Source organism: Acipenser ruthenus, chromosome 1 (genome assembly GCF_902713425.1).
Source record: "Acipenser ruthenus chromosome 1, fAciRut3.2 maternal haplotype, whole genome shotgun sequence".
Lineage (NCBI taxonomy): Eukaryota > Metazoa > Chordata > Actinopteri > Acipenseriformes > Acipenseridae > Acipenser > Acipenser ruthenus.
The window spans coordinates 14004886-14029935 of NC_081189.1; the positions used below are offsets into that span (position 1 = coordinate 14004886).

At 39.2% G+C, this 25050-nt stretch overlaps 1 protein-coding gene across 4 annotated transcripts in view; it reads right to left on the reverse strand.

Moving 5' to 3' along the window:
* Positions 1–16576: 16576 nt before the first annotated feature.
* LOC117404142 (probable global transcription activator SNF2L2) overlaps positions 16577–25050 on the reverse strand; it is a 40345-nt gene continuing 31871 nt past the window's right edge. For all 4 annotated transcript variants that reach the window (XM_059006339.1, XM_059006272.1, XM_059006211.1 and 1 more), the window contains 6 exons: positions 22992–23209; positions 21364–21469; positions 20655–20756; positions 19811–19940; positions 18650–18786; positions 16577–18029 (listed from right to left, as the gene is read on the reverse strand). In XM_059006339.1, the coding sequence (XP_058862322.1) occupies positions 17994–18029; positions 18650–18786; positions 19811–19940; positions 20655–20756; positions 21364–21469; positions 22992–23209 (729 nt within the window). In that variant the 3' untranslated portion in view covers positions 16577–17993. The remainder of the gene's footprint in view (positions 18030–18649; positions 18787–19810; positions 19941–20654; positions 20757–21363; positions 21470–22991; positions 23210–25050) is intronic.

Here is a 25050-nt window from a genome sequence, read left to right on the forward strand (position 1 = left end):
GGCTCAGGGCACACAGGGAAAGAGGCACTAGAGTTCAGCCAATTACTGTTCATGGAAAACTGCTGTTAAACTAATCATATCAAATCAAATTAAAACTGAAAATGCTATTTACAACTGCAGGCATTAAAAAAAAAACAAGTAGCATGCGGAACTGTGTGAATATTGAATAACACATTGAATATGTATTTTTTATTTTCTTTTATTTAACTCGTATGTTATCGTTTAACACTGAGCGGCACATTTAAAATGCTGTGTGTGTCTTGTGCAATATCGAATCCAAACAGAATAAGCATATTGTTTTGAAGTGAACATTTCCAAAAACTAAATTTGATGAAAAGAGAAAGGTGACATTTATATCATGCAGTCAAAAATGACTTTTAGCAAAATTCTTACATGTTAGTGTTTAGTGCAGTCGTCTATTCATGTGAATCCGCTGCCAGACAGCTTGTTGATGGGCACTCGCTGTATGATATGAACACGCTCAATAGGTCTGGAGCAGGGAATCCAATTCCAGACACTTCCCAATCCCAAGAGTTAGGGATTGATTGATTGATTGATTGATTGATTTTACTCCTGCAATTCCATTTTTGTAATAATAATAATAATAATAATACCGTGCTTTTGCTTTTATTAGCCTAATAGTTAACGGCGTACACGCGTAGGCTAATGCAATCACTCGACAAAGGAGTTCTTCAACAAATTAGCCACAGTGAAAAAACACACAAAGCATTGCAAGTAAAGATAACACAGTCGTGTCGCTCCAGCGCAGTGATTTCACTGCAAGTAGAGCGGCACAGCTGCCTGCTCAACTCAATAATACTGTTATTTAAAAACATAAACTTACATAAAACACACTGAACTGATTAAACTACACACATTTAAACTCCACAAAGTAAGCGTAACTAGTAAATACTACACGTTTTTAAAAGAAGCAACATCATACAATTATTTTGTTTGTTTTTTTCTTTTAAGCCTACAAACTGCAGAACCCCCGCCCCGCTGTTTAAATATCTAATTTAGACATGTGCTGTCAATGCTCGCTCACTGTCAGCAGCCGGTTGGGTGTTTATAGTTAACCTCGCCCAACACAAAGGAAACGTACACCAGCACGGCTGTGCTTTTATTTGAAAGGAGATTCAACATTGTTAATTCGATTGCTAAGTCGCAAAGTTCTACAGTGTGGTAAAAAAGCAAAAACAAACAAACAAACACACAAACAAACAAACAAATAAATAAATAAATAAATAAATAAATAAATAAAGTTGTCCTCCATTACAGGATTTTTCTCACGTACCCCCTGAGGAGCGCTCGAGTACCCCCAGGGGTACGCGTACCCCAGTTTGAAAACTGCTGCCATATTTCATATATATACAGTTGTAGTCAAACGTTTACATACCCCAACAGAAATTTTATAATTTGTAGAAACAAAGAAGTTTAGGAAGACTCTTTTGCAGCTTTTGCTTTTGTGGATGAGGAAAAAGTTAAAAGAAATAAATGTCTACAATTCTTTATTTCAGCAATTTTTTTGCAAAACTCCAAAAATCCTGGAGTAGAAGAATTGTGAGGAAGGTTAATAACAATCCGACACTGACTGCCGAAGACATTCAAAGTGAATTGGCTGTAAGTGGGACTGGGGTTTCCATTTCAACCATAGGTCGAGTATTGCATGGTGAAGGTCGCAGGCCAAGGAAAAAGCTACTCTTAGGAAAACATCACAAGGACAATCGCTTAAAGTTTGCAAAACAGCATTTTAATGATGGATATGAGTTCTGGTCAAAGGTTTGGTGCAGTGATGAAACAAAAATTGAGCTATTTGGTCATGCTGATAGTCGTTACATTTGGAGAAAGTCTGGTGAGGTGTACAAAGAAAAGAAGACACTACCTACTGTCAAGCATGGAGGTGGTAATATCCTTCTATGGGGCTGTTTTTCCTATAATGGCACAGGAAATTTAGTAATAAAACTTGGTTTAAAGTGCAACTGGATGTTCCAACACAACAACGATCCAAAGCACACATTAAAATCTACTTCAGAATGGTTAAAGAGGAATAAAATCAAGGTTCTGGAACGGCCAAGTCAAAGTCCTGATCTAAATCCGATGAGAATCTTTGGTATGAGCTGAAGAAGGCTGTGCACAAGAGAAGTCCTCGGAATTTGAATGAACTGGAACAACATTGCGTTGAAGAACGGTCAATCACTAAAGAATCATGCGAAAAGCTCACTGACAAATATCCTAATTGTTTAAAAGAGGTTAGAATTGCTAAAGGTTCCTTAACTAGATATTAATTTAATTTTCAGGGTATGAATACTTTTGAATTAGCATTGCTGAAATAAATAATTGTAGACATCTGTTTCTTGTAACTTTTTTTCCCACATCCACAAAAGCAAAACTTTTGCTACAAAAGATTTTTCCTATAATTCTTTGTTTTCGAAAAATGTCTTGAAATTATAAATTTACTTTGGGGTATGTAAACTTTTGAATACAACTCGACAAAGGAGTCACTCGACAAAGGAGTTCTTCAACAAATTAGCCACAGTGAAAAAACACACAAAGCATTGCAAGTAAAGATAACACAGTCGTGTCGCTCCAGCGCAGTGATTTCACTGCAAGTAGAGCGGCACAGCTGCCTGCTCAACTCAATAATACTGTTATTTAAAAACATAAACTTACATAAAACACACTGAACTGATTAAACTACACACATTAAACTCCACAAAGTAAGCGTGGATATATATATATATATATATATATATATATATATATATATATATATATATACATATATATATATACTGTATATACACACACACACACACATTTTTTAATGTATTTATTTATTTATTTATTGTTATTATATATTATATTAACTATATGAATTGGTATAAATAGTTCAGCTGAAAGCTTTTGCAAAATAAATGCAAAAGAAACATCTCTTCTGATAAACAACATCTGCAAAAGGGTTACATATGCATTCATTTACAAAGTGGGAGACCCCTGATGGTCTGCTTGGATTGGGAGATTTGGCGCCATTGTTATCCCACTCAGACTGCTTGCTTGCTATACATGTTAGTCTAAGTATCTGCTGTCTAAATATATATGCTAATTATGTTAATAAGGAAGCCTTCAGACAAAAGCAGTGGGACCCCGTAGTTAAAGCAGCCTGAGCCAACGTCCTCTGTATTAACCACGGGATCATCCACAGTTTGCTTTCTATTTTACATTAAATCACAACACATATAGAAAAACACATACTATCATGCATGTTTGCAAAGCATGCCATTCCGAGTGAAATGTATTTTGGTTAAAAAAGAAAAGTTGACTTTCCATTTGAAAAGCCAACTGGTTTAATGTATATTTTCCTGGAACCATCTATTTGAATTATTATAATATTCTGATGAATGTAAAATGCATCCAAGAGTCATTTCTATTCAATAAAGTTTATCTCAATAAAAGTCATTTTAACATGACTGATGGCTGCAGTTAGTAATAAAGTAGATCCTACATTCGGTATTTGGTTTAAGATTTACTTAACCTCTAAAATGAAATTGGAGTGTATGGGCCAACGATGCAGTTGGGGCTGGTGGCCAAAAAAAATGGGGAAGCAGAAAAAAGGCAGAGGGTTTTGGAGTCCCCTTAAGCCCCCAGAAAAATTTGAATCTTATTATTGTATTCTGATGGACACTTTTCATATGTTCTTAACTTTTTACCCCAATTTGGCTATTAAACACATTTTCTGCACTAGTCAGCAGAGTTTATTCTAGTAAACATAACTATTACACACTGCCAGCGTATGTTTAAAAAATGCACTGTATACAACATTAGTATAGTATTTAGATTTCAAAACCACTGCACTTTAACATACTTTGTATAAAATATTTTCTCAACAACATTTTTAAGGCAGGAGAAAAGCAGACAAATATCAAGTACATCCTATCGACTTCATTTGCTAAATTTAAATAAATGAGCAACAAAATAATGATATACCATTTTATAGATATGAAACATATCTATTTAAGAAAAAAGGAAACAATTCAGCCAAACTTTAATTCCAGAGCAAGATACATTACAATTCAAAGAAACAAACAGGAACAATACTCTTAATTCTGTATTTAAATTTTAAATGTATTACAATTTAAATAAATCAATCTATAGGCATTTGTTATGTCCTTATTTACACTCTTGCTCAAAAATGTTTTGGGAGTTTTGTTCAGTTCACTTTTTATATGGTTTTGCTAATGACCTACATATTTGCTATATAAAAAAGAAACAAGGACCTGGGGTCATAAATGGAGATTAGATAAAGGTGCATTCAGAACAGAAAATAAGAGGACACTTTTTTACACAGAGAATTGTGAGGGTCTGGAACCAACTCCCCAGTAACGTTGTTGAAGCTGACACCCTGGGATCCTTCAAGAAGCTGCTTGATGAGATTCTGGGATCAATAAGCTACTGAAACCAAACGAGCAAGATGGGCCGAATAGCCTCCTCTCATTTGTAAACTTTCTTATGTTCTTATGTTCTTATAAATGATGCAGCAAATTATTCAAATCTATGTGAGCAAATAAGCAATAGCACTAGTGGTAACAATATTGTCACAATCTTAGCAATCGATAGTGCAGAAAACGTAAAGATCAGTTGATTATTTTCAAGAATACTTAGATATGTAGTAAGTAAGGGGTCTGAGTGGAGTAAAATGGGTACCATTTCCAGTTGTGCCTTTATTTATTTGTAGCAGTACTTATTGAAAGGTGAACTATATACACTATGTGAAGCACTCATGCCCCAAACAACAAAAACACCATCTCTGTATCTGTAAGGTCTTTTCAGTCTGCCTTCAGATTTGTTTTCAAAATGCTGAATTGGCAGCAGCCTGTCCCAGACAGCACAGAGCCCAGAGAAGAAGGACACAAATGCTGGCGTGTGTTTGTCATTTGTGGTTCGGGACTTTAAAAGCATAACTAAACATAACAATACTGGGCCTCCCCTGTGTCATTATGGTTTTGTGTGGCGACTATTCTTAACTCAGCACCTTTGCAATTAAGTTGCCATCTGTTGAATATAAAACAGGATGTAGACAATTTGACTGAACATAAACAAAAAAAGACTGAACTATTTATTTTGTGCCAGACTGTCACAAAAGAGAAAACACACATATGACAAAATGCCATCTTCTAGGGAACATGTTCCCACTTTGTTGTGTTATATAATTCCAAACAGCCACTGTGGCAATTAACTTGTCACAAGTTCCCTATTGCAGCCAGTAGGTAATGGCAATGGTCCAAGTACTGGGAAATAGTTTATGATAACATACAGTATAAAATGGAGGTCAGAGTCAATTAAAAATATATATATTAGAGTACCTGCTAGGTTTTTACAGATTTTTTTTTATCAGGATTTAAAGATTTATGATAACATACAGTATAAAATGGAGGTCAGAGTCAATTAAAAATATCTAGGCCTATCTGACCGTGATGAAGGAAAAGGAAAATTTCTTGTCAAAAAACTCCAATGGTGAGTCATGAAGTGCACAGAATTACAACTGTCTTGAATAGTTAAGAAAATACATTTAATTTAAAACGTTAATAATAAGCTTGTTATTTCAACTATATTGGATTTTGGATTTTGTCAAAATCAATTATAAATTGCATATATGGCATATATTTTCCTTCTTCCAGAAGCCAAGTGATTTGTAAGATTCAGCTGCAGTCAAAACAAAACTCAGCTAGCAGACACCTTCTGATATGTAATCCCTGTTGAATTCAAGCATGCAGCTGTAAAGTTGTAGATGACTATCCATTAGTCAAATATGAAGACAAAACTATATTTTAACCTTTAAAACCTTCAAAATACTTTAATGGACATTAACAGGCCTCAGAAACAAACCCATATACTTTTCACTTTATTTCACTAGGCTTTCAGCACAAGTCTGAAGGGTCTGTGTCAGGCTAGAACAAAAGCCAAAATATGTGGATGACTTGAATGAATGCGGACTGGTGTCTTGAGTTCAGAGGACATCTATACTAGATACTAATCACTAGGGTTGTGCAGAAGACCCATTAGTCATATTACTGGTACTTGTACTCATTCTGTAGACATCACACTCGTATGGGTCTTCAAATGTTGGCTGTGCTAAAATTACAAATGCCATGAAATGCATTTCCGGCACTGCTTTTTAATAAAATGTGACTAGGCTGTGATTTGATTGTGAAGCGTTTATGTGTATTTTGTTTTACTTATTTATTGTGCATCCTTCTTCTTCAATAGACTGGTTCTATCTCTAGATTTGGGGCTGCTTGCTGTCAGTTGCAATCCTGAGCTCATTTAATGCATTTTTTACATAGACAAATTTGATACTTAAAGAGTAAGTAGCGGGGTTCTGAAAAATACAGCGTTATAAGTCCCCGTGTGTTGCTACAACTGTTTAAATAATGCACCTGTAATTTCTATTTTCATTAACATCCTGAGAACCTTACACTTATCATTTTTGTTTGTTTCAAAGCTCTTTTCAAAATGGCTGCAACCTAGGACATGGAGGTTGGTAGTTGCCAGTGCCTCTGAACGTTCAGGAAGTTTCCAAGAACCTAGGGAAGCAGTTGTGATGACTCCTTGAACATCTATATTTATTTAAATTGATAACCAGGAATGACAACATGAATGAAACCACTTTTAAGAGCATCCAGGGATCTTCAGATGGTCTGGCATCCTTGTTGACAGCTGTAGCAGCAGGATTAAAGTCCAGGGCCATGATGCTCTTACCTTCCCCATACACGTACCTTTCTGCCCCCGCTTGAAATGCAAGAGCTGTTCCTCAAACCCACTCTTGTCTTCTTTCCATATATATGTGCAACTGCAGCTGCAAAAAAAGTCTGACTAAATACTGGGTGCTTGGAAAACAGATTCTGCACCAATGACAGTGAAGCAGAGAGGAAAGTTGGAAAAAAATATCTCAAATGTCCAGGTGCATTACTAAACAAGCAGCAGTATAAAAATACAGACCAGTATTTTTTGTCTTTAGTGTAATATATGTTGTGACAGCTGTGTACACAATGTATGATAAATAGTATAATGAAAAGAACCGCTTTTGATTTGTAAAGAATGCCTTTCAAAACTGTCACAAACCAATATCATCATAATCCTGATGAGGCCTAAGAAATTAGCGTGCCTTTTTACAATACGGCCACCTGTTTCGTGATGGTCATTAATCCAGTCTGTGTAGGCTGGATCTTCCACTCCAGTTCAGAGTTAACATTCCCCCAAAGCACATTGCATCTCAAAATAAATACCGTGCAACCTGCAGCAGTCCCCCGGTATTCCAGTGACTCATCAAACTTTCGATGACCCCTCTCACTCCACTGTCTGAGAGGCAACACAACAACAGTATATTTCCAGATTCTTGTTACACACCCGAGGGGCCGATTTTGACGAGCGTTTGTGTCCATGTTTGACCAGGATGCACAATGAATGCAAAATGATTTAAGTCTAAATGCAATTTTGAATATTGTTATCGCTGATACCAGAACAAGCAGCTTTATTTCACGTTTAACACTTGAACAAATACATCTCAAATACATTTTTGTAGAAAGAGAAGGTGTGAAAAAACAGTACAATAAGGAAAGACAGTACAATAAGGTAATATTCCATATTATGTTTTTTTTAAAATTTTAATAACAGATGCTGTTTAAAAATGTGTAACTCGTATGCTTGCTGTATTTTACATTGAATAAACAGCTGGTCACAAAAACAACAGGAAATTAAAAACAAAATCTTAATATTTCTCTGTCACAAAGACGGCCGGAGTGGGTGGCGTCAGACCAGCAGCAGGAAATAAACAGACAGAGAGTTGTGGTTTGATGGAGCTGAGCGAATGCTTTCGCTCAGCATTTAATAACAGAACAGAAAATAAAAGGTTTGAAACAAAACAGGACATGGCACTTTAAGCCAAAATAAATAGACAGACAAAACGAACTAACACTTAACAAACGGTGCACGGAGACAAACAAACACGGTGAGTACAAACACTTATATTTACGATCTTATTTTACTTTACGTTTCTCCTTCTCTCTCTCACCCGTTCTCCACTCTCGAACACCCAACCCCGACTGAATGAAAATGTGCATCTATATATACTGTTGTGCTGGGATTCAATTACTAATTAATTATTCACTTGAATCCCAGCACGTGAATTAATTCTGTGCAACCCCGTGCTCACATATTATATTTTAAATGCACGTGCGTGATGTGCAATCCTGTGCCTAAATACAAATATACAATTTAAACACACGTGAAACACAGACCCGTTTATATCCCGTGTACCAATCTATACACCAACATTAACATACGCACCATACATACAACACAGAACACACAAATGCACACAGGGGCGGGGCACTTTGCCACATATACCCCCCCTTGTGCGCAGCACACATGGCCTCAAAGGCCACCTCCCCCCTTAAATACCCAGCAGTCCAGGCCAAAGTCTCGGGCTGGGAAGGGAGGCTTCAGTGGGCCCATGGCTGGAAATGCTGTCAGTTCCCCTGCCGGTAGTGGCACGGCTGACAGCATGCTGGTCCCGTCCTGCAGCGAAAAAGCTGCGGGGGCAGGTGGTCCCCCGACCTCCCCCTTCTTCGTAGCCGGCAGCTCCCTCCTGTGGGGCTCCGGCCACAAGAACTCCTGCAGCGAAACTGCTGCTGGGGAAAGTGGTCTCCAGACCTCCTCCCCCTTCTTCGTGGCCGGCAGCTCCCCTTTCTGGGGCTCCGGCCACCGTACTCCCTGCGGAGGTACGGGCAGCAGAGGCAGCTCCTGCTCCTCTGCTCCGGGCGGTGGTGGAGATAGAGGCAGCTCCAGCTCCTCTGCTCCTGGCGGTGGTGGAGGCAGAGGCAGCTCCAGCTCCTCTGCTCCTGGCGGTGGTGGAGGCAGAGGCAGCTCCAGCTCCTCTGCTCCTGGTGGTGGTGGAACCAGCAGGTATTCACCCTCTGCTGGTGGAGGTGGGAGGGGCCAGCAGTCCTCCCACTGCGGTGGAGGTGGAACCAGCAGGCATTCACCCTCTGCTGGTGGAGGTGGGAGGGGCCAGCAGTCCTCCCACTGCGGTGGAGGTGGAACCAGCAGGTATTCACCCTCTGCTGGTGGAGGTGGCGGAGGTAGAGGCGATGGGTCTGATGCTGGCCACTCAGAGGGAGGCTGTGGCGGTGCTGGCTCCCTCTGCTGTGGCGGCTGGGCATGTGCGCGCCATGCTGCCTTCAGTAGCATAGCTAGAGGCTGCTGGGGGACACCAGCATCCTGCCCTTCTCCCCCCAAAAATTTTCAGGGGGTTGAGCCTGTAACTCCTCCCCTTCTGGCTCTTGGGACGGCACCAGCAGGTATTCACCCTCTGCTGGTGGAGGTGGGACCAGCAGGCATTCTCCCTCTGCTGGCAGCTTGGGTCCTACGGCTATGGAAGCCCCGACTTCCCTCTTTTTGGGCTGTGGACGCACCGACTCCTCCCTTTTGGGCTGTGGACGCACCGACTCCTCCCTTTTGGGCTGTGGACGCACCGACTCCTCCCTTTTGGGCTGTGGACGTTCGGGCTCCCCCCACTCAGGCTGTGGACGTTCGGGCTCCTCCCACTCAGGCTGTGGACGTTCGGGCTCCTCCCACTCAGGCGTAGGACATTCGGGCTCCTCCCACTCAGGCGTAGGACGTTCGGGCTCCTCCCACTCAGGCGTAGGACGTTCAGGCTCCTCCCGCTTGGGCTGTGGACGCTCAGGCTCCTCCCACTTGGGCGTAGGACACTCGGGCTCCTCCCGCTTGGGCTGTGGACGCTCAGGCTCCTCCCGTTTGGGCTGTGGACGCTCAGGCTCCTCCCGCTCGGGCTGTGGACGTTCAGGCTCCTCCCGCTTGGGCTGTGGAGGCAAAACCAGCAGGCATTCACCCTCTGCTGGTGGAGATGGGGACAGCAGGTACTCACCCTCTGCTGGTGGAGATGGGGACAGCAGGTACTCCTCTGCTGGTGGTCCTGCTACCTGGGCTGCGGTTCCGTTTATGGTTGCCTCCAGGTAGCTGAGGACAAACTCCACACCTTCCTCCAAGGTGTTTGGGGTGTGTTCCTGCTGATATGCCTCCCATCTCTCACTGTCCATCATCCACAGGGCCCGGACGACTATGGGCAAAGACTGGGCCTCCAGCCCAGCATTCTCCAGGAACCAGCCCCGCAGTTTGATGGCGTCTTCTGCCATTGGATTTTTTTTTTTTTTTTCCCCAAAACAATATTTGTAATCCTTTATTTATTTATTTATTTATTTTTGTTGTTTTTTTTGTTTTTTTTTAATTCAGACCCCTCCTGGTCTGACGCTTGGAGGCGCGGCTATCCCACGATGACACCACATGTCACAAAGACGGCCGGAGTGGGTGGCGTCAGACCAGCAGCAGGAAATAAACAGACAGAGAGTTGTGGTTTGATGGAGCTGAGCGAATGCTTTCGCTCAGCATTTAATAACAGAACAGAAAATAAAAGGTTTGAAACAAAACAGGACACGGCACTTTAAGCCAAAATAAATAGACAGACAAAACGAACTAACACTTAACAAACGGTGCACGGAGACAAACAAACACGGTGAGTACAAACACTTATATTTACGATCTTATTTTACTTTACGTTTCTCCTTCTCTCTCTCACCCGTTCTCCACTCACCGAACACCCAACCCCGACTGAATGAAAATGTGCATCTATATATAATTAATTACTAATTAATTATTCACTTGAATCCCAGCACGTGAATTAATTCTGTGCAACCCCGTGCTCACATATTATATTTTAAATGCACGTGCGTGATGTGCAATCCCGTGCCTAAATACAAATATACAATTTAAACACACGTGAAACACAGACCCGTTTATATCCCGTGTACCAATCTATACACCAACATTAACATACGCACCATACATACAACACAGAACACACAAATGCACACAGGGGCGGGGCACTTTGCCACATTCTCACATCACCACCCCATATTGCCATTGTAGGCCCCTTATCCGCAGATAACCCACGGCTGTCTGACCCCGTGGAGTCCCCGCTAAGGAAAGCAGGAGAGAGAGGGAGAAGATGAACAGCCAGAAGGAACAGATGGGGCGACGGGTTGTGAGAAGGGAGACGGCACTGGAGTCCGAGTACACGAGTTGAGAGGAACGGTTTCTGGAGTCCCCCCCCCCCCCCCCTTCTTACCCGTGCTTTCCCTGTATTTATTCTAAATAAATACAGGTTGTTACTCCCTTTTCCAAGTGATCAGGATCCCAACCCGAGAAAACGCTACAATATATATTGCATCGCATTTGTTTTATACTGACTAGTGATGAGCGATTAATCTAAAATAGTTATTTTCCAATTGCTGATATTGCTGATAAATCACAGATATTCAATATTCAAACTGAAAGATTACCAACATAAAAGTTAAGCCAGACAAAACTGGGGTTGGTACCCTCTTGGAAACACGTTTTAGAGGATATGCAGGCTTTATCCCAAACACTTTTCATATTACTTTTTTATGTGTCCCTTCAGAAATAACACATCTTTATTGTTTTAAGTCACAACATTTTCACAAGGTGATCATTTGTTTAGCTGCATCCAAATCCAGGGAGTCCCAAAGGATGTGCTCTGAAAATCTTTTATATGGTGTACAGTGTTTTACTTCTACTTTTCTTTAATTTTTACAAACTTTAGGTGATGCAAGATAATTAGTGTTCTGCGTTTCTGGTTTGTTCCGAATTATACAAAAGAAATTACAGGATTTTTTTTTTTTTTTTTACTGATTTATACCCGATTTTTGTCTATTATTCAATATTTTCCCTGTACTATTTTCTAGAAAATACACAATATTTTGATTAAAATGCTGTTTTATTTTGACTCTGACATTGAAATTAGCAGCCCTACACTGTATGCTAGGATACAGCAGATACGTTTAGATGTCAGGGGATCAAATTACGTTCAAAAATGGTTCTCTGTCACTTCACAAACACATTATCATCTGATTATGTTGGCCAATAAAAGTCTGATTATAGTGGCAATTGATGATGTAGTAACTAGCTTGATCAAAAACTAAATTGAAATTGAAATAGGTTTTAGTGGATGAGGAATGGGGAGAAAACGTAAATCAGGTTATGAATATCACTGTGTAACATTTTTTTTGGTTCCTGGGTAGTAAGTGTTATTTCCTAATTGCTTATGCCTCAAAAGTATAGAAAATGGCTATTATTCCCCACAAATTTTGCTTTTGTGACCAAGACAGTGATATTTTGAAATTTACCTATTTTCCAGAACATTCCAGATAGATTCAGTGCTGGGTGAAGTAAATGTATTTTTGTAGGATGGTACAGAGGGGAAAAGAGAGCCATGAAGTTCGCTATCCCAAGAATTTGGCGGGAACCCACTGACCACTCAAGCAACTGCTACTTCTGCATGGTGGACCCTTCCAAACGTCGGACTGGCAAGAATGCACCTGCTATCACTTATCCGGACCTTCCTTCATCCATCGCCTCGGTGCCACACTGCCATGAGCTCCCCGTACCCACTCCTCCGGAGAGAGAGCAGCCGTCTTTAGAAGAGAGCAGCAAGTCAGAGAGCGAGGAAGACGTTGTAGATCCAGATGACAATTTCAGAGGTGGAGCTGAGGAGAGAAACCCATACTACCCCAACCAAAAAGACCTCAACGACTTGATTAGAGATCTTGGTCTCACCAAGTCCAATGCCGAGCTTTTGACGTCTAGGCTCAAGCAGTGGAACTTGTTGGATGAAAGTGTGCAAGTCGCAGATCAGAGGAAGCGTCACCAACCTTTTTCCAGCTTCTTCACCTGTCAAGATGGGCTCTGCTTCTGCCACAATGTGACCAGTCTGTTCGAGGCAATCGGAATCGCCTGTAACCAGAATGAGTGGCGCCTCTTCATTGACAGCTCATCCAGGAGCCTCAAAGCTGTGCTGCTCCATAATCGTAACAAGTACCCGTCTCTTCCCCTGGCTCACTCGGTGCACCTCAAAGAGGATTACAACAGCATCAGGACCTTGCTGGAAGCCTTGAAGTATGATGAGTACGGCTGGGAGGTCATAGGAGACTTCAAAATGGTGGCATTCCTGATGGGTCTCCAAGGCGGTTTTACCAAGTTTCCCTGCTATCTTTGCCTTTGGGACAGCAGGGACACCAAGGCGCACTACCACAGGTGGGACTGGCAACAGCGGACCGAGTTCTCTGTGGGGAGGAACAACATCAAGAGGGAGCCACTGGTGGACCCCCGGAAGGTGCTGATGCCACCACTGCACATCAAATTGGGCCTTATGAAACAATTTGTCAGAGCTCTAGATAAGGAGTCGGCAGCCTTCAAGTACCTTCAAGACTTCTTCCCTAAGCTGTCTGAGGCAAAGGTCAAAGCCGGTGTCTTCGTCGGACCACAGATAAAGAAGATCCTGGAGTGCAATGAATTCCCCAAGAAGCTCACTAGTAAGGAGAAAGCTGCTTGGAACAGCTTTGTCGCAGTGGTTCGGGGCTTCCTGGGCAATCACAAGGCCGAAAACTATGTGGAGCTGGTTGAGACTCTGGTGAAGAACTACGGCACAATGGGCTGTAGGATGTCCCTCAAAGTCCATATCCTTGATGCTCATCTTGATAAATTCAAGAACATGGGAGCGTACTCGGAGGAGCAAGGCGAGTGCTTCCACCAGGATATACTAGACTTTGAACGTCGCTACCAAGGACAGTATAACGAGAACATGATAGGAGACTACATTTGGGGGCTGATTCGTGAAAGTGATTTACAGTATAATCGTAAATCTCGAAAAACTACTCACTTCTAAATCTTTTGTAGTCATTTTTGTATTAAGTATAAATACATGTTAATTTGGATTCATATGTTGTTTTTTTCTGACTTTATGTGAACAAAAAGACACAAATTCGATGTTTTCTCATTGGAAATAGGTAAATTTCAAAATATCACTGTCCTGGTCACAAAAGCAAAGTTTGTGGGGAATAATAGCCATTTTCTATACTTTTGAGGAATAAGCAATTAGGAAATAACACTTACTACCCAGGAACACAAATTGTGCTACATAGTGTATTCAAAACAAAAGGAATGCTTTAAAGTATACAAAGAGCAAACATAGCAGAAGTGGGTCGAGGCAGAGGATGCATAGCGTTGCAAATACTGCTGCATTGAGGTACATGTTTGCACTGACAATAAAAGAACATACTGAAAAATAAGCGACACTAAAGCAAGAAAGTGAACTGAGAGATAAGCAATCCATTTATGCAGCTTTTACACACGCTTTAATAAAGAGAGCACAGAATGACTGGGCTAATGAGTTTGTCAGAGCGCTGTGCTTTGCTGGACAGCCACTGTTTATTGCATTATGTATTGGTGACTTCGTGTGACAGTACTGTCTGTACATCAGCTAAAACACTGCCTAACGCCGACAATCGTAATTGTAAATATTTGACAGAAAATGGTGATGCTTTAGTTTGTAAACTTACGGAACGCATTGATGCAAACGCAGTGTGTTTTTTGATACATCTCCCCATGGCTCTCACTGCCCAGTTCTGTCAAATTTATTTTATTTTTATGATTTCAACGTGAATAAACCTGGTTTTGTTTTGTGCTGATGTCATGATCATATCTTCTGTAGATACTATTTCCGTCAGCACAGTGATTGCCCAAACGTTCACAAAGTACCAGCTAACTTGAGAAAAAGTGGCTTCGACAGATTCTGCTTCATCATACATGCCAGGGACATTAAACTTAATCAGAAACCAGAACTGCATCATATACACATGTAAAGTGTGTATACTGAGATCCCCCCCCCCCCCCCCCCCGATTTTTACCGATGTTTCAATTAAAAACCTTTTTTTGTTGATTTGTTACCGATTTTATCCCTATTTAAATATATGTAAAATAAACACATGAAAACACGGAAGACTAAAAATAATAAATCAAATATCTGATCATAATAAAGGCCAGCTGGTCCTTTTATAGATGCCTAATTTTGATGGATTCACAAAGACTTCTTTGAAATCCACTCATATAAAAGGTTCTCAATTAGTGTTAAAACTTGATGATGATCTCTGTTGCACACAAAGAGGCTGCAAAGGCAACAGAGGAATAGCAGAGATTACTATGACACCTGACAATTTCCAGCTGACATCTCTGGCTCTCAGAAGAGGATTAACTTCCAATTTATCCCTTTCTTTGGAGGTTTACTACTATCTAAACAGCTAGCAACTTCAAAGAATATGACCAACTAGGCAGAATATCTGTGTATTCTTCTACAGAAGCAGCTTGGTTTTGTTCTGTTAAAATGACTGGAATACAAAAAGAAAAGATGTTTTTGATCTCTGGGAAAATGACTGTGCTCCAACTCTTATGGACAGTGGTCTTATTTAGTAGCCCCTTGTGTTAATTTAATGCATAGCATCTACGTAATACAATCAAAGCATAGATTTTCTATAAATCGCAAATGGGGCTACATTTGAAATGAAGGTTAATGAATGGAAGATCTATCACAAACACATTTGAAATAATTGTAAAAAGTGTGATTACGTTGATAAGAGACATTTAAAGTTAATGAACCTAAAAAACCCTAGTAAGCAAGACCAGATTAGAAGTTTGCGTAGGGATAAAAAAGGAACCTTTACAATGATAAAAATGAGAATGAATTTCATAGTGCAAAGTTCCATTCGTGGTTTCTCTCTTACTACTGTATTCCTGTGCACCCAATCTGATTGGAATCAGCTCTTCAATGAATATCATCCCATTTGTATCGGCCAGAAGGGGCCTCCTGAAGAACCAACCAGCACGATCAATTGCAACGGTTCAATGGGCTGATTACAACTTTCTCAGCCCCGCCAGTTTAACAAAATGCACTTTAAACAATAAATGTTCCTGTTTATGAGAGATGCTGGCAGTGGACTGCACTTGTTTAGAGTTACTAAAAAGATTTCAATTGAGTTTAAAGATGGTATGTCACCAAAAATGAAATGTATACTATTGATCACCCATGCAAATCATTGATAACAACCTACTGATCACTGATATTCTTTATATTCAGATTCAGATTAGAATATAATCACTTCTATTCAAAACTTGCAGTTTAAATTCGGGCTGTCAAACTGATAGAATACCAGCAATAACGTTTGTTGTTTGATGATTTCCACTTTCATTTTTGGTGACATACCATCTTTAAACTTTACCAACAAGATGCATTTACTTCCACTAAACAGATCATTCTGCACTGCTATAGCACTGATTGTTGGATTTAGCTTGGTTTATGACCTTGCAGTGTATTTCAATTTCGAAAAGTGTACTTTAACATTTTTATTTGTATTGCTGCCTGTGGCTAGAAGGTTCATTTTGAGAAAAAAAGGCATGTTTAGCACAGAGGCGGTACTGCAGACTACAGATACCTCTGTGATACTGGAACTCAGTCTAACAGTAGATACAAGCAACCGTCTCCCGATCCACTGAATCGGACCAACATAGAAATGTACAAGCTGTCATGAACACATTGGTCCCATCATCAGGTAAAACTGTTTTTTTTCCTAGATATAAAACACAACAGTTCTCATCAAAATTATGGAGTTTTATTTGCCTTGGGCTATGAGTTACAACCAAAGACATTGTGCAAAGAAAGCAAAGAGTAAGTACACTTTAGGGTAGGGTGATAACCAACACTGATCACACAGGGGGGTCACCTTTAACAGTACATCAAACAAGATGCACCATTTTAGAGTAACATTTACACACGCACGCACGCGCACACACACATGCACGCACACACACGCACACGCAACCACACACACATGCACGCACACATGCACGCAACCACACACACACGCACACACACACAGAGGGAGAAAACAAAGAGATAGTTGTCATTAGCATTAAAAATCCAGAAACAAAAGCCATTTAAAGCATGTTACTCAGCTCAACAAGCACAAAGCAAATATATGATGAAGGCAAATATATTTTAATCCAAACATTTAACAAAGTCATATGTTTAACCAGAGTATAAAAATATCAATAGCTGTATGGCCAAACAAGAACATACAATCACTAGTGGCCACATTATACTGTTTATGCCTTACCCGGCAATGTAACTAGTCTTAATAGACACAGAACAGATTCATATGGTGCTTTTTCTGCACCGTACTCTCATTAAGATAATATTTTGCAGTAAAGTAAATAAAACTAAATTCCATCTGGGTATTTGGGGTTTTGGGTTTAAAGATGTAGAAGGATAAGAAACGACTGTTAGACGGGCTGGGTAGACTGTTTTCAAAATGCTGAAATGTTTGGGAAAAGCAGATGATAAGCTTAACTCAAAAATAAAAACAGGCTGCAGATAACAAAAGGGGTTTACAGAAACTGAAACTAGTTACAGTATAACTAAAAAATATGACCCATACAAATTTTTATTAACTTCATAAAGCCTGGGTAAAGCTGGATTTATATTTTATGTCAATGTATTCAGACCCACAGTGTAATCTCAGGATAAACTGAAAAGAAACTACTACTTGAATATACATGACAAACCGCTTTTTTCCATAACGACCACAATCCCACAAGGACACAGCTTTATTTTACCCGATTGGAGTCTCACTCTTGTCTTTGTACAGCTTTATAACATTCTTTTGTTGAACAAGCTTACATTTGGATTTGCTAATTTAAGCTTAATTTACCAATATTTTTTTTTCCTTGCATAAGTCAAGAGTATATACAAGCACAATGTAATATAGTTAGTCCCATGACTTATCATGGGTAACATGCACAAGGTGCACAATGAAACAGCTTGTCTTGGAGACCAAGTTGGTCTCTAACTAAAACACTGATTTCAACATTAAGATAACAATGGTTTGGATCAAGCCTATAACTACCTAAGATTAGAGACGGGGGCATGGGGGTCATACACATCTGTGTAACAAAAATGAACGAAATAAAGAATAAAGCACATCTGTTGAATCTCAGAACAGCTCTTCCTTTGATCACTCATCGTCACTCCCACTTCCTTCTGATTGGTCCTGGAAGCAGAAAAAAACACAAACACATTGAACTTGGTAAAGAAATAAAAAAACAGACCAACATTGTTTTACTGTTATTATTATACATTTGAGAATCAGTCTAGGTTTTTTGTGACATACTTCCAATTCCTATGTGACTATTAACACTATAAGCTGGTAGTGGATTTAAGAGTTTGAAATCATTCCGAGTGGTTCTGCGTTCCTTTGCTGCATAACGGAATAATTATAATTTATCTCTAAATGGCCTTTACCCTGTTCGTCTAGAAAATCCTAAATGCTGGGCACTGAACAGCCTTTCTCATTCCATTCAAACCATGTTACCTTTCAACTCTGCCAGTCCCACCTCTTCTACATTAAAACAGACAGAGAGTAAGGTGGGTGTGGCAGAGTTGAAAGGTCAGACTGAAGAAGGTTGTTCAGGTCATGGCTCTTAGGGTTTTCCAGACATGCTATGATACAGCAGATGCAGGTAGTTTTGGTTTTCATGAGAGATAGTTTTTTTTTTTTTGTTCTCATTTGTAGTATTAAAGATTCTTTCACCCATATACTGTATTTTGTAAAACAGAGTGAGTAAAATATGAGTGAGCAAAACCGAAGAGAACCCCCCTTCCCTGACGTACATTATCGTCTTGCTCTTCCTCGCTCTCATCGTCGCTCACAACTGGTTTTGCTTTTATTCTGCTTTGTCGCTTCTTGCCTTTGTCGTGCCTCTTCTCTTCTTTCTTACCAAGCTTGATTTTTACCTTAACTGCTTTGGCTGAAAATAATAATACAGAAAAAGTTCAGAACTAACTTTTATGTGATAAGCACACTGAATAAATATTATTTTATGTTAAGTTGCTGTATTTCACTGCCAAATAATGTGAGCAGCATCTGGAAAATACTTCAATAAAACTTATACCCTGCTACTTCATCTTTTCCTGTAAACTATACATTTATCATGATTTACCTTGGTTAACCATGGATTTGATAATGCTTTACCATACTCTGTGATTTACCAAAGCTTTTATTTATTTATTTATTTATTTATTTCTTAGCAGATGCCCTTATCCAGGGCGACTTACAATTGTTACAAGATATCACATTATACATTATTTCACATTATACAGATATCACATTATTTTTACATACAATTACCCATTTATACAGTTGGGTTTTTACTGGAGCAATCTAGGTAAAGTACCTTGCTCAAGGGTACAACAGCAGTGTCCCCCACTGGGGATTGAACCCATGACCCTCCGGTCAAGAGTCCAGAGCCCTAACCACTACTCCACACTGCTGCCCGCCCTATGGCTTATTACCCTTTGCTATGCTTTTATATCATGACATACTATGTAAACCTTTATCAGGCACTATTCTCACAAAAATGATATTGATTGAGGAACAAAAACAATGTCAGACGGGTATTTTATGAAAGAACTGCCAAAAACAAAATCAGTGCAATACATACTGGATAATTCCAACATGAAATCAGTGGCTTTATTAAATTGACGTAGAACGAAAAATAACAACATTGGAAGTTTTTAGACCATTCTTTTTTTTAGACCAATCAACTCCTAGATGTATCCCTAGATAACCTGACTTGACTGGTCCTTTGTCAGGCAAAACCGAGTATGCACGTGATAATAAATCACGTGGAGGCATGGGCCTGAAACTGCATCAGTGTAAACAGGAGCATGAAGTGTAATAGCACAGAATTGGGTTTAGAAAGGCCGCTGTGATTTTGAAAAGCAAACAGAATCCTGTTAGAGAAGCAATAGTAATGAAGCATCAGGACTTACACTCGGATTCAGATTCCTCATCTTCCTCATCCTCGTCGTCAACACTTTCTTCATCACTCTCATCTTCTTTAGCAATCTTCTGTCGGGCGCTCTTGAACACAGACTGAAGAACAATGGAATCCTCATATATCTGCAGACACAGAAGCAGAGAAGGCATGGAATTGTCAAATACGGGTAGCAGTGTATTTGTGTAATTTATCAAAATTTGATGTATATCCAGGAAATATTTTATATCCCACTATAAAAAACAAACCTCTTACATAAAAACATGTTGGCAGGTGGTGGTGGAAAAGCCTGATGACCTCCAAACATTTCAGTTTTCAGAAAATTGTATTTGATTGGCAATATGAAGCAAGGACCTCAACAAAATGAAATTGTGGATGATCACGCTTGTCCACGATACCCCCCCCCCCCCCCCTTTTTAACTCAGTTATGTGCTATACTTAAACTTGCATGATCTTTCTCTAAGTACATTTAGAATTGCGGACAAACTCTGTTAATAATACATTTTACTGTATAAATATGTAGGATGTAATGCAATCCCTCTGTCACCTCAAGACCAAAGGTTGTGTGGTTCACAGTCTTCTGAAACTCATACCTTTTTTAATTGTTCTCTTAAAAATGTATGTTTGCGAATTACTGTATGGTCCCAGTATGTATTTCTTACAATGTGACACCGGGTAAGATGTGACTATTGTATAACCCCTCGATGGGACAAACACCATTATCTTCTGGGTATCAAAAAAGGTAGCAAAATAAAAGAAATTGAGTCGTAATTGACTAATATTTAACCAAAATTCCCTAAGCACTGCAGTTACAGTATTTGCCACAAGAGGGCACAAACCTGTGATCCCTCCAAATTGAAAGTCTGAGCATTGTGACACAGAAGCATGATATCCTTCTCCAGATCCCCTACACTCCGGTATTTGTGGTTACGAACTCTTTCCTAAAAAGACCAAACATCATAAATGTATTATTTCAGACCCTATAGTAAATAATGTATAGTTCCAATATATCTTTTCACATATAAGCAGGCTAGTCAAAACAACAACAACAAAATATTTGTGTTCATATACAGATAATACACAGAAAAACAAATTCTGTAGCCGTTTTAGGTGAGAGGTTAAGTTCAATACCACTGACACATTTTCCCTGGTGTAACATTAGGTTATTATCATAACCCTGGTTCCCTGAAATAGAAATGTAACCATTACCTAATGGGTATTTATCCTAATAAATTAATTTAAACTACTATGAGATCTAAATTTCAAATGATTTCTGATACGACAGGGATTAATGAAGGCACTAGCCAAAATATTTGCCTACTTGACTTGTAGATTTTAACCTGATCTGGCGGAAGTATTCACATTATGGGCAAGCCCACAGGGTTGCATTTACATCAAAGTGAAGGGTATTGTTGCATTTTGCCTGAGGAGTTTTCATAATGCTGAATATATAAAGTCGGATTAGTTCTTTACAATAACAGAAATACAGAAGAAAGTATAACTAAAGTGTCATGTGCCACAGTATTTCAGTTATACCAGAGCTCTTACCTTTATCTTTTTGAAGTCTACAGGTTTTCTGATCAACTCGTAATATTCAGGGAGTTCTTTTCTAGATGGGAGCTGGTAAAAAACATCGCTTAGCTGGCGATTCGCTCTGAAAACACAATAAACATGTGTATTTGTAATTCATGGCTGTAATAAACACTGCATGTGTGTTACTGTTTGTTTTTTTTATTTTAATGGTTTACCATGCATGTCTGTATGTTACCTTGCTTACCTGTGCTTTACCACAATTTCATTGTGTTTTACTATGGTGGTAATACTGTAGTTTAGGAATCAGATGTAAGTTATCATGTGTGATTATGAATCATAATACATAGTCAAATTATAATAACAAGTTTAAGCAAATAGTGCAATACAGTGAGCAGTCACATATCCGACCATACCTGACTTCAGTGACGGTTAAACATGTGCGACGCTTATCTGATTATTTAATTTTGCCCCGTCCCAACCCTTGTATCTTTTTTGTGTTCCCTGCAAAACAGACATTATCAGAAATACTTATCTGAAGGGACTGTGTTTTAAAATAAGTAGGCTTCCATTTAGATGTACTGTATTGGTTTTGCTGGTACAGTACTATATTGAACAGAAGCAGTATTTTAATTCAGAATGATATGATTCTGAAAATATCACTTGCCAAAACTAAAAAGACGATACGTTAACTGTAATACAGTACATACTTTTAAATCCGGTACGTATCCGGTAAGAGTTTCTAGAATTAAAACAGTATCCAAAGTCAGTATTCAAAATTGCAGAATATAGTGCTCGAGTTCACTTGTAAATGAAAACACACAAAAGCAACTAAAATCATTAAGAACTATCTTCAGCGTAAAGAAGAACAAGGAGTCCTGGAAGTGATGGTATGGCCCCCACAGAGCCCTGATCTCAACATCATCGAGTCTGTCTGGGATTACATGAAGAGAGAGAAGCAACTGAGGCTGCCTAAATCCACAGAAGAACTGTGGTTAGTTCTCCAAGATTTTTGGGCCAACCTACCTGCCGAGTTCCTTCAAAAACTGTGTGCAAGTGTACCTAGAAGAATTGATGCTGTTTTAAAGGCAAAGGGTGGTCACACCAAATATTGATTTGATGTAGATTTTTCTTCTGTTCACTCACTTTGCATTTTGTTAATTGATAAATATAAACTATTAACATGTCTATTTTTGAAAGCATTCTTACTTTACAGCATTTTTTCACACCTGCCTAAAACTTTTGCACAGTACTGTATATAATGGGGATTGATTTTATTCTTAATGCAAGGGCAGTAAACTGTGACTGACGTGTATCTGGGAACGGAGTGCTGACTGTAAGTGTATTGTCATTCAGGGTCATTTTTCTAATCATGATCTACAGCTGTTATAGTTTTCTTAATTTGTTAATATTGTATATAACCACCTGTAGCAGATCCCCAAACTAAAGTATTACCACTACCAAAAAACAAACCACACTAAAAATTGTATGTGCTGGTTTTGAAAAAAAATTGGCATCTGTTGGTAAAGAACAATTTATGTTCATAATCATATTTATGTTCATAATCATATCCCCCTTTATTTTGTGTTAACTGCACTAAATACCAACACAATCTGAAATGTATGAAGTTTTTATTGTAAGCTTACCCATCCTTGTAATTTATTACAGTATCAACAATGGCATTCATCTGCTTCGTCAGTTTAGGTGGGTTTGGAGAGAGCTTTTCTGCTGGAGGTCTACCTCGCCTCTTCTTCAGTTTTTCGCCTTCCTCCTTTCCAGGATCTTTATCAACATGTCGTCTACGCTTGCGTTTCTTAAGCCGGATTTCCTCTTCCATTTCCTCCAAGTTCCCGTCCTCAACAGCCTATCAAAACACAGCGGAAGAACTTTTAGTCTTTTAGATTTACAGAATGTTTCTCTCTAAAATGACAACAACCAAAAAAGGTGGAAAAGAACCTGATATTTATAAAACATATCCTGGCACATTTTTTAATGGCAGTGACACTTCCTCCAACCTTTTATCATATTTGGTCTAATGTACAATTCTCTGGAGTGTGACACAGTAGGTGAAGTAACTTGTGCTTGTTGTTAGGCAGCCAATACAAGGCAACAGGGTGCTATGTCAATGTCTTGTACAGGTAACACTGTTTCCTCTCCTCACAGACCTGCATGATGTACAGTACAGTACAGTACAAACAAGTGTAATGAAGCTCTACATTTTCCAATAGCTGAGAAAAAAGATCACAAAAAACAACAGCACTGAACCAGCACATACTTACTGTGACTTATTACATTTAATATTTTTAATTAACAAAAAAAAAAAAAACACGAGAACAAGTTATATTAATTAATAGTACAGTACATTTGCTTTACGTTACTTACTTTTCTTGACCGCACTTCTCACGTATACATTTGATAATTACATTTTAAAGAACACAATGTTAGTGAATTTTACCACTGAACAGGCACTTTTGTTAGGTGAATACTTAAGGTAGCTAATTTTGTTAAAAACACTATTTAGCTAAGATAATTCTATTGGTTTATCTGCTAGTTAGCTCCTGATAGGAATGCCTTCCTCTGTGAAATGCAATGTTTGTGTACAGTAAGTTAGTGACAGTCAATTCTTTTAAATCATGTTCAGTAAACTACCAGCTGGTTTAAAAAGTCCCTGGTTGTAATGCAGCAGAACATCGTTGCTCTAATCTATAGATACAGAAGAACTTAAGGTTTTTGTTTGAATAGTTTTTAAATGTGCTGTAAACAAGCACATTAGTTCTAATGTTCAGAAACTAAGAAACATATCAGTACTTACAGTTACCGTTTTCTTAAAAAAAGAAGCCAGGAGATATCTATGATCCCAGCAACTCCAGTTTTCAGCTTACAAATCTAAATACTGTCACACAGTTCAATGTAGGCTGCATTTAAAAACCTGTGCTTCTCTGGTTACTTTTTGCAACAAAGGCCATGATGTCATACCTAGAACAGCACCAATAGGAAGGAATTGATGTTATTGGAAGCAGACATCCTTTCAATCACAATATTAAGCACAACTTTCAAATACTTTGATCAGAGAATTGCTGAAATGAAACTGGACCCTCCACATGCAATGCCCTTGGTTTCCGAGTGCAGTGCATAGCCTGGCGTCAGTTAAGGGTGAAATACATACAATATAGGGGCAGTGTTGCAGCAGAGTCAGGAAATGTGTGTGACAGGTTTCATCACTATTTTTAATGGGATAAGGCCAAGGGATTGTAACAGAATTGCAAATTACTTTCAGACTTTATTTGCTAGCTGTTCATGACATTTATAATGCTGCGCAGATTGAGATATACACAGTGCATATATTAGCATTGAATTCATTCAAACTGCTCCCAATTTACACCTTTCCCATCCCCAACCCCTCCCCATTCCTTATTGCACTTTCTGACAACATACGGTAATGCCCACAGTCTGTTTCTGAAAATGCCATCCGAAGATGCCAAGTCACAGAAGCATTTAAATATGCTGTACCAAAAAATGATGCATCCCTGACTTGTTTTATAAAAAAGTTGCATCAACCTGGTGCAAGTCAGTTTCAGCCAAAATGGGTAAGCAGGCACGACCAACTTCGGTACAGGGCAGATAGTAGGGGTGAGGTTGCCAGATTCTCCTGTGTCCACATGGAACGGTCTTAACTTCCTACCCAAGAAGAATCTCACAATGCAG